At 40.6% G+C, this 11,649-nt stretch overlaps 1 protein-coding gene across 1 annotated transcript; it reads left to right on the forward strand.

The window, feature by feature from the left end:
* Nucleotides 1-29: 29 nt before the first annotated feature.
* LOC125906786 (uncharacterized) lies at nucleotides 30-11,526 on the forward strand. The gene has a single exon (XM_049607230.1). The coding sequence runs from the start codon at nucleotides 1,811-1,813 to the stop codon at nucleotides 7,469-7,471; it is 5,661 nt and encodes a 1,886-aa protein (XP_049463187.1). The 5' UTR covers nucleotides 30-1,810; the 3' UTR covers nucleotides 7,472-11,526.
* Nucleotides 11,527-11,649: the final 123 nt, after the last annotated feature.

Below are 11,649 nucleotides of genomic sequence, written 5' to 3' on the forward strand. Positions count from 1 at the left end.
AGATATAAAGCATTATAATGCATGTCCTTAATTGCCATATTATGTCCAAGAATCTGTGTCATTATTTTTGATCAAACTATTACAGGCGTCCCCCAAGTTACGACCTCGTCAAGTTACGACGATTCGCAGATACGACGATTTTGATTTTGACAGTTAAAAGCTATCGAACTTCGAAGATTTTTTTTTTAAATTTCTTATTGATATCCATAAGGACAGTGGAGGCGTGGTAGGCCCAAACTGAGGTGGCAAGATGGCGTGGAGGCGTCCGCCATTCTTCTTCTTCTTTGGCTCAACAACCGATGTCGGTCAAGGCCTGCCTGTACCCACTTGTGGGCTTGGCTTTCAGTGACTAATTGATTCCCCCCCATAGCAGGATAGTCAGTCCTACGTACGGCGCGGCGCGATCTATTTGGGGATTGAACCCATGACGGGCATGTTGTTAAGTCGTACGGGTTGACGACTGTACTACGAGACCGGCTCACCGGCGTCCGCCATTAAGGCCGGGATAATGGACTGGCAGAAGAAGGCGCGAGATCGTGACCGGTTTCGGAGACTCCTGAGGCAAGCCAAAACCGCAAAGCGGTTGTAGCGTTGGATAAGTAAGTAAGTAAGTATTGATATTACACATTGATATATTTACTTACTTACTTACTTATCCGGCGGTACAACCGCTTTGCGGTCTTGGCCTGCCTCAGAAGTGATTGTCTTATTGATATAAACATTTAAAAAGATTCACCTACTATCCAATCATGAATATTAATATAGTGTAAACTATTTTTGAAGTAAAACTTATAAATTATCTAATATTATTTTAAATAAAAAAACACGTGTTTAGGAATGTGTGTTACGGTTACCCATAGTCCGTGTAATTGAAATATTTCAACTGAGTTTTACGTAATTGTTTTTATCGGACTGTGCGTATATTTGACAGTTTCTGTTTTGTATGTATTGGTGCGATTAGGATAGCGGAAAAAGAATTCGATCGATCTTATACAAGAACCGACACACCAAGAGCAACGGCTTTGCATAAGCACACAAAAGTTTCGCGTTATAATTCAATTTAGCAATTTCAAGTAAAACATATAAAAAGCACAACGTAGGGGGTGGGTTTGTGCGATCAACACGTTTACAAAGATTTTGATACTTCATCTTTCGAAAAACACTCTATATTGACAGATATTCAAATTTTTGACTGTGGGACTTTTTTTTCCGGTCCCAAATACAGTCGTATATCGGTAGACACCTGTATAGAAAAAATGCGTTTAAGCTAATGTCACGAAGTAATCAGGTGTCAAGGTATCAAAGGACAATAGTAATAACACTATTCACTCATATTTACTATCATTAGAGGAGAGTCTACTCGTCGTTACAGTACAGAAGATGCGTCGGCTCCTGTCAAGCATAACATCCAATGATTCAATCTCCATCTCAACGGTGGGCAGTGTCTTTCCTTATCAAATACTGATTATCCGCATGCGTGAGTAAAACTAATCTCGTAAACCCATATAAGCCTGGTTTAAATAAAAAAGCTGATATTGGTTGAACTCAAAATTCGGACGCGTTATCTTGTAAACATGTTTTATCACATGGATAATTTGTTTAAGTAAGTTTAACGTTATCTACGTAGCTAGCTTTTCGGCTTTATTGATTTTTAAGATATGTACACCGTATTTGTTCGACAAACTGTGCAGTCGTATTTGAACACCTCGTACATTTGACATCGGTCCTCACTATCATGAGTTGAGAAGAAACGCTTTCATTGTCCAGCATTTCTGCACTCTTCGAAGCCATCTCGAGCAAGGATGAGACCATGCTAGCGGATGCCTTGCGAATGGCCACCATCGAAACTGTGCTGTGCTTTGAATCGACCTACGGAGTTTCGCCGTTAATTTGGTGCGTTCAAACTGGCGACGTGAGTTATCTTGGATTGGTGGAATGGCTGCTGTCCAGCGGATTGTACGATTGCCAAATGGTTGACAGCAAGGGCCACCCATTACTAGCCAGCATAGCCGAGAAGCACACCGACAATCCTAAGTTTGTGGAAAAGTTAATTGAGCTTGAGATCCATGGAGTGGATGAGGTAACCGCATGCTATAGAATATTAAGACAAAACTCGTTGCAATTACTTAAGCTTTATATAGCTCTGAAGAAACTCGACGGAGCAGCATTGTTTCAACCACTAGCCAACGCCCTGATTCAGATAAATATCAAAAATGTGAAAATTGACTTGAATCTACGGGTGTTCGTACAGTGGAAGCTCGCCGACTATGGCCATCGGCATTTATCGGGTGATTACAAATCCCCTCCAGGACAAACGACGCACCATGAGTGGAAGAAGCACATCAAAGTGATAAGTGATTGTTGGAGCGTTATAGCCGATAAGTACGATACTGGTGATTATGCAGACATTGACGACCGTTTATTGCAACGATTGAAGGTAATCCATAACCATCTCTACTTCCTGCAGTACAAACCGTTCGTCAAGCACCTGCCGATGCGAGAGATGATCTTTTGTTTGGCAATATTTTTAACCATCTTTCACCATCCAAGAGAATATTTTATGTTTCGCCTAATAGTGAATAAATGTCTTGTGATGGAGTTTGTGCACACGATTGTCAGGCAGGTAGAATGCATTGAAGAAAATCTTGAAAAAATAGAAGAAGACCTGAAGATGATAAGAAATGCCTCGGATTCGTGGACCAATAATAGCATAGCAAGTTTTTTCGAGATACTCGTAGAGAGACTAGAAATAGCGAATATTCCTAACAAAGCGTATCTTGCTAAGCAACTTCACCAAAAGAGAACGAGACCATCCTATACGCTCGTAGTGGAACTGTTCAAAACAATGAAGAAATATGACAAACAGTGGGCCACTTCAAAGATTCCTGAAATGAAACAGCTTGTGAAGGAATGTAGAGAGCATCTTATCGCGGCTATTAAAAATCATATACCAAGCGCGTTACATCCGGCAAACGTTGCTGATCGCTTGATCGCACAAATGAAAAGCAATACATTAATCGACACAGCTGTAACGGGCATTGTCGCCAATGAATCGTTCAACATGGAAGCGTTTATGGGTGGCAAGGATCGACGATCTATAAGAAAGCTACGGAAATGCTACAAGCACGGTAAACAGTTTTATTCACTCTGGAAAATTCACAACTGCTTTTCGGACATGGACAAAGCTTCCCTGGAACATCCGGAAGTAGTGTTTTTTGGTAGTGCAAAACGCGCACTAACGGTGCTCGGCGAATCGGTGAAAAACACGAACAATACCCCTAATATGCCCAACAAATTGATTAATCTAATGTTTCAAAAGTTCCTAACTTATCAGTTCACAGATTGTACCATCTTTCTTCGCAATGTCTACGCGAAGCAATTTTCACTAGCGAGACTGTCCATAACGTATGATATGGAGAGAGAAATATTGAAGGACGTGTCCGAACAAGTGGTACCTTTCTTATTAAAGTTGCGTATTTTGTTTATTTCTGCACTTGCTGGTATCCGACGCACCTTCTGTGGGATGCTATATCGGTGTGCTTCGCTGGAAGCGTTACGATCGCTGCTACAGTATGCTAGCATTGATATAGATGCCTCCGGTGAAGAAACACAATGGTACGCAGAGGTGGAATATTTTTTTAACCATGAAACGCCATATCCAAAACGGCCAGTGAAGCATGCAGCTCTTTTTGAACAAGTAGAGCTGCAGTTAATACAACAGTGTGCCATCATTAAAGAGTGGTTGGCAATGATACAGACACAGAATAGAGTACCGTTCTCGAGTTTGCGAAAAACTTGCTTTGCCTGCAACGATATCACCACTATTCGACGATTGCTACGATGGAAGCTGGAATTGTGTTACCCAAATAAAATGCTGCAAAGGATGTGTAACACATGGAATTCTTCTACACTTGAGCGGATAAATATTTCAACGCTCTTTCCTTCGCTGTCTGCAATTGATCCAGATACGGTGAGCGGAAATCTACGAAGAATTCAGCAAGCAATGGGTTCTGCGCACAATTGCATCGACCACACTAGGAAGCTTACCTGCGACTTCAGAATAGCTAACAGCATCGATGAGACCATGCTCGAGGAGCTCAACACTATTTTGCGACCGTACTATGATAACATGTTCCTTCTGGACCATAAGTGGAAAGCACTTCAAACGTTCTGCAAAAAACATCAATTACCATGGAATATCCCACTGGCAGCCGAGCTAAGAGTGCGTGATCAGGCTCTTTTGCAGCAGCTGTTTGACAATCGACGAAAAAAGTTACGATCGTTGCTTGAGATATACGGCATCCGAAAGGTGGAGGATATTGTTATCTTGATAAAAAATGATAATCCGCTGGTCCTTGCCTCCCTTCAGTATTATCAACAGGAAATCTGCGAAATGTTGACCACAGTCAGATACTTTGGAGATAGTTTCCATTACCTAAAGTATCGCCTACCGATGATCATCGGGAAAAGCTATCGCAATCTCCTTGCACACGATAACCTGTCATACAACGTTCTAACAGACGGAGGAGATGAAAAGATAGTGATCAATGCATTCATACTGGCTCACACGACACATAACTTATTCGATGAAATGCAAGGCGATCAGATCGAGTTCAGCTTCCCCGCTATAGAAGACACATACGAGTGGATCGACGATCAGCATCGACTACTGACAGCAGTTAAATCAGATGATGTAGACCGGGTACACGAAATAATGCAAACTGGCGGAGATTTGCGCGGGTTATTTTGTACTTCCCCTTTCCACCAGATTGAACGGGTAAACTACTTGCTACAACATGTTCATCGGTTTTGTCTTCCGAATTCAGCCGTCATTAAACTTTTGGGTCGTTATTTTCCAACTTTCGCTGATTACAATCACCGTCCAGACATGATGTTGCAGAGAGCGCTCGTTCGGCAAGACTATGAAAAAGTTGTTGAGCTTTTCAGCATTAAAACAGTAGTTAAAAACGAATGCAATCTAGAGAGTACAATCGAAACGCTGAACAGAGTTCCAGTGAATGTTTTTGCTTGGCCGATGTTTTTATCTCGAGTTTTAGCTAAAACGATGACTGCAATATCCTGGCTGGACAAACAAGTATATCTAAATCTATTTCTCGACTACGGTAATGAGTCATGTGCTCGGGAAATGATTTCTAGTTATATTAAGAATCCCGAACAATCTACAGTAAGCCATGCGATGATACGTGGAATGTACTCGGTGGTCGAGTTGTTGGTGCAAAACACGTCCCGTCTACAGACAAATGATATGGAGCTGGCGATCATTATGCATTGGAATGATCTGCTGCCTGCTATTGCAGTCAAGATTGAGCTCGATGCAAAAGAGTACGTGACTCTGCTAGAAACAGCTGTAAAGGTAAACAACGAAAAGGCGGTAGAATATTTGCTTCACGACAAGTTGAAGCGTACCGCGAAAGCTCTTAAAGTGTGTATCGTTACTGCTGCACTTCATGGCAAATTGTTAAAGCAATTGCTAGAAGATTTTCCCATCAAAGATTGTACGGTTCTTTCCACTGCCCTTCATCGAGCTGCTTTACATTGCCGGTGGCGTTGCGTAAGAACTCTGTTAGAGACAAAAGCAGCGGCTGATGTGTTTATGTCTGACTTTAAAAGTGTGGACGCAAACGCTCTACTCTTGCTTGTCACTTGTGATCAAGTTCAGCTCATTGGAAAAATTGAATCCGTAAACCCTGCGGTCTACTGCACACGGATGCAGCATCCTTTTGCTGTGGCTATACGCTATAGTACAGATACTCCTAGAATGATTGCTTCGTTACGCCTGCTAGGTTTCGGGTGGCTAGATTGCACCTCGATTCTACACGAAATAATACTTCAAGGAAGCGACGAACCCTCTTGGAATGCAATATGGAGTGACATCGATGATCAGCTGTCTAAGACATTTACTCTCAATTCTGATCACTGCACTTTAGCTATCAATGTGCTGCAACGCTGGAAAACGATCGCGTTCGTCGAGCAAATCAAATCGAGCAATACTTCCTTATGCTGTGCCATACAATCAAACGACATATCAATCCTTCGGACACTACTCAGCCGGTCCCGTGATATGAGGAACCTCAACAATAATAGCATTCTTCAAGAGATTGTGTTCCATATCGGTTCTTCGATTGTTCGACTCGATACCGAGCATGATCAATGGGATGTGCGGACATGCTGCGACAAGATGATCAACAGAATGACCCACATGTTTGCGAGTTCGAATGAAATGTGTTGGCAGGAGTTTACAATCGTTTGCGGTGAAGTGGTGGTTCACTTTTCTGTGTTTGCTTCTGAAGAAATATCCCAACCAGTGGCAGTAGAGTTCATTATCAAAGATACCACCAGGCTTATTGATAACCTGCAGGATGTACAAATCATTGCAAATGAAGTTTTCAACAAACACACAGCAGTACATGCTACGTTTACTAAAGGCAATCGAACCGTACATTTCTGGCGTTTGGAAGACTTGTCCTGTGCGTACGATATTTACCCTCCAGATAGTGCCATCGATCTGTCACCCATCTTAAATGTTCAAGTATTAGCTGGGCAAACAGTGTTGCATGAAGCAATGATGTGGGAAGTGGATCAAGAAATGATACAACTACTCGTAAAGAATGGCGCAAGCCCTCTCGTAGTAGACGCATGCGGGGACACACCAATCAACGGAGCTCTACGAAACTTTCCCATGCCGGAAATGGCAATTTACTTAATCGATGAATGTCTGCGACATGATTTACGAGATGCCGAGGGATCTACATTAAAGGATGCAGTATATAAGCATCAGCTGCTGGTCGATGCCGCTGTTAATGGACAAACGATTGCTGTAAAACGCTTCTTACAGCTCGATATAGACCTAACTACCGCATACAGCGACGGTAAAACTGTGGCGCACCTGGTAGCATGCACACAGTTGGCCAATTCGGTACATATGATGGAAATGCATCTAGACTACGATAGCCGCCTGGTAGATATGGTAGATGTGAACGGTTGCACACCGTTGGCATACACAGCTGAAGTCGGTTCCGTTGCGATGCTTAATTTGATATTGGAATACAATCCTAAACTCGAAATGATGCCGACTAGTAGAATTGCACTCCGCACTGCCATTTGCGAACACCAGGTAGGGTGGGCCAAACGTTTTCTGGGCGTACTGCACGAAAAACAAGTTCGTGGGATAACTTCCATCGATGGAGATGACGAGGATGATGATCTGATTGTTCTATCACTAAAATGCAATGACTTGCAATTATCGAAGGCATTAATTGAGTACGAATTGGGCCATCCCGTAGAAGAAACGGCTAAAGACAATCTTCCTCGAATCCAAAAAATTCTTCAATCTACTACTTTATACGGACGTCACACGAAGCGTAAACTTTGGCGTAAACTGAATTTCAGCCATACTACCCTGAAATCTTTTGACAGGAAGTTTACGCTCTCCCATACAAATCAAGCGTAAACTTTTTGAGTTTACGCCTCGTGTGACGTCCGTATTAGACGAGCCACGGGTGCCTATGCAGATATTGATAGAGATAAACAATTTGGCTGGTGCTAAAGAGTTCTTCGCCATTCTAAGAAACATAAGTGCAAAAATTACACAAACTGCAGATAATAAATAAGGCAATTTAACCCCAGTAACACAGTGGAGATTATGAAAATGGAATAATATATGGATCTACTGCAACAGTGCCAAGAATTGAATTAGTAAAAGATAAGCATTTGTATCAAAAATGTATTTACTTAAAAAATAATGTTGTATAGAAAATAAATCCACAATGAAAAATGAATTCATTTTTAAAGAGATATTCAAAATTATATTGCCTGAAAAGTAAATTTATTACACCTTATTTGGAGGATTAAAAACGCGAGACCGTATCGCCGGATAAGTAAGTAAGTATTTGGAAGATCTTTAATCTCCATTTTCACATATTTACAAAAAATGATGGGTGCAGATGAAAAAAAGTATGTAACTGAATGTGCGAATATGACAAATGAGTGAATAATCTGACAATTACATAGCCCTAAAACTCCAGAAATTGGCCGGTCTCGTAGTACAGTCGTCAACTCGTACGACTTAACAACATGCCCGTCATGGGTTCAATCCCCAAATAGATCGCGCCGCGCCATACGTAGGACTGACTATCCTGCTATGGGGGGGAATCAATTAGTCACTGAAAGCCAAGCCCACAAGTGGGTACAGGCAGGCCTTGACCAACATCGGTTGTTGATCCAAAGAAGAAGAAGAAGAAAACTTCAGAAATAGTCATTTTTTGCAAGATTTTTATGCACTACGTTTAGGGAACTCCATCACATCTTTCCTGGGTGTTACATATTAAATGTTGTTAGTGACTTCGCTTCAACCGAGCTTCGAGATTGCCGAGCTCCGATTTCGACCGTTCCTACTCGAGATAGAAATACCTTCTCTTTTAAGTGATTTGAATCAGAGTATAAAAATGACTATAGAGATTTGAATCTTTATCACACTCTTTAAAGATTCATAAAAAATACACAATATTTGTCCTATTACTAACACTTGTTTCATTTCATTTCATTTCATTTCATTTATTTAATACAATATCCGCCATCAAGGCTAAATATAATAGACTTAAAACTAATTTAATACTAACAAATAAACAAAATAATTCATGAAAAACTAAGCCTAACTAACCTAGTCTTGACCTAGCAAAAAAGAAAAGAAAAAAAACAAGAGTAGAGCGTAGAGACTATCATAAACTTAACAAAAACAAAAAAAAGAGAGTAATAGAAAACTAAGGAGAATAATTAAAGGGAATTAGAAGAAAAAATACGGTTACGAAAAGAGTTAAGAGAGGAGTCGAAATCAAAGAGATAGTAAAAGTGGTTAAACAACCTGAAACAGGACAGAAGAGGGTCATTGAAAGTATAAAGAGTATGACGTGTTTCAATTGACAGAGGATCACGTGGACGAAGAGAACGAGAGGGAACATACAGCGAGATGGACGAGAGTAAATCAGGAGCATCAGTAGCAGAAAGTAATAAGCCACCAATAAAACAAGCCTGAAACACTTGGCGGCGGAAGCTTAAGGAGTGAAGATTGAATAACTGTAATCGCGTTTCATAGGAAGGTAGTGAGGCAGCACCGAACAAACGACGAAAGGCAATCCTGGTAAAGAGGCGCTGAATGCTTTCAATTCTCGAACAGCCATCAATAGTGGGAGGATTCCAGATGATACTTGCATATTCAAGAATAGGCCTTACCAAAGCACAATAAAGGATTCTTAGGATGCTTTGATCTCTAAAAATAGAGGTAAAACGTAAGATAAACCCAAGGGTTCGATTTGCTTTTAGTAGCACCTCATCAAGCTGCAGTTTAAAGTTAAGACGACAGACAAGTATAATACCAAGGTCACGGATGGACATAACACGAGAGAGGGAAGCGCTAGAGAGAGTATAGTTAAATAAAATAGGAGAAAGAGAGTGAGAGAAAGAAATAACAGAACATTTTTCGGGACACAGGCGAAGTAAATTGGATGAACACCAATGAGCAAATGCATTGAGGTAATGCTGAAGTCTCAGACAATCAGAAGAAGAAGACACAGGTAAAAAGATTTTGATATCATCCGCATAAAGGAGATGACCATCAGGAGGTAAAACATTACAAACATCATTGATGAACAAAGAAAACAGAAGTGGACTTAGCACACAACCCTGAGGGACACCTGACGTACAAAAAAACTCCTCAGAAAAGTACGACCCGGTTTTAACCCTGCATGATCGATTACTTAAATATGAGGACAGCCAGCTAATAATGCCATCACCAAAACCAAGTTTAGACAATTTAGCTAATAATAAAGACCCAAGCGCCACAGATTAAGCTTAAACGACTGGAAAATTGAATATCCATAGAAAAAAATGAAAGCTCCACAGCTTCATTGGTTTGATCAATAGATGGCGTATTACAACTCATCATTATATTGCTATCCTTTTCTTGCAATGTGTTTCGACAAGTTTCATCTTATCATGACCTAAATAGCCTTATAACTTTCCGAGCAAAAATCTACATGAATGGTCGTGTGGTCAGATACGTGGGTACCAACACCAACGACCATTACTCAAATCTCACTTCCTTCAGTGCTGGTGGTTTGCGTTGGAGTTTAGTATTTAAACAAGCGTATCGCCGTTCTAGTTCTAGCGATGCATAACTTCAATGCGAAACCATACAACAGTACAGAGGAAATGAGAAAGCTCTCCTCCAAGCAAGGAAGCTGAACTAGTTGGGTATCCCACAAAAAGATGGCGCCACCAGCTTTTTTGCTATTTTTAGAATGCATGAGTCGTTTGCCGTCTGCTAAACGAAGTCTTTCTATATTCCGTTTAGGTAGAGAACTTAAGTCGTTTAGAAGCCGTTTAGTGGTCGTTTAGTGGATTTGTGGCACTTGGGGAGTGAGGTAAAAGCAGCATGAAAGTCGGTGTATATGCATCAAGTTGGGTACCGGCCTCAAAAGATCTAAAAATATTGGAAATAAAAGACATGAGATTAGTTGAAGTAGACCTACCAGGCATAAACCCATGCTGTTTAGGGCTAATAGCTGAACTACAACTATGAAGTATGGTTGGAAGGATACATAGCTCAAAAGTTTTGGCTGTGGCGCAAGTTTGGGTTATCCCACGATAATTAGAAACAATGCTACGGCATCCCTTTTTGTGTACCGGAAAAAGCCAACAGGATTTCCAAAGAGCAGGAAAAACCCCAAGAGAAGTTGTTGTTTGAATAGTTTATAGAGGCTTTGGCCCCAACGGAGGTCTTTTGCTTCTTAAATTACTAACACTTTACTCAATTTCAGATATTTAGACCCAAGAAGGAAATACTATTGAACAGTGGCATTTACAACAATACCAATGTGAAATGTGGCAATGGATTATAGAAATTAGCATGCGATAATTCACAAGACTCAAGCAACATGCCTTTCGTGGAAAACAGGCGAATGTCGGCCAAAAGGTCCAAAGGCTCTATAAAAAATGCCTCTCGTGTGTTCACGCCTCGTAGAGACCTTCACTCCGAAACAAGAACTGACTCTCTGACTGCGTGGTGCTCAATCATATATCTCGAAAGCCTGTAATGACCGGTATGACTAGTCGTAACGCCAAATAGAAAGTAGATGGATTGTATAACGCGTATTAATTTTGAGTAGCAGAATCAAGATGTTACAGCAGCAGAACGTTCCAAAAGCATGATTTAATAATTTATGGAATTTGCAAATCGAACAAATATTAAATACTTACATGCTTTCCACTGGTAAAACAACACCGAGCAATGCATGGGCAATTAATTTCATGTAAGGGAACTTCATTTCACTTTAGCTTTTCGGAGAAAATTGAGAATATATCTAGCGGATGTGCCACTGACATTCTTTATAATTACATAATTCACAACTGCTTTTTTGTTGGTTCTGAATGGCAGCAAAGTGTTTTAATGCAATGTGCACTTACATGTGAATTTTATGCTTACTGTGCTACACTTCGCAACACAACAGACTAAAGGAAATGGTTAAAAAACAAGTACTAACTGAGTTTTTATTGTGCGTTGTACAACATTTGAACCTACCGAACGATTCTAAATTATATGCCCCATCAGCACTATGAATTGTTTATTTGATT

This window comes from Anopheles coluzzii, chromosome 2 (genome assembly GCF_943734685.1).
Source record: "Anopheles coluzzii chromosome 2, AcolN3, whole genome shotgun sequence".
In the NCBI taxonomy this organism is placed as follows: Eukaryota; Metazoa; Arthropoda; class Insecta; order Diptera; family Culicidae; genus Anopheles; species Anopheles coluzzii.

Bases quoted from the DNA above. Each gene is read 5' to 3' on its own strand.
- LOC125906786 (XM_049607230.1), top strand. From the start codon at position 1,811: ATGCTAGCGGATGCCTTGCGAATGGCCACCATCGAAACTGTGCTGTGC.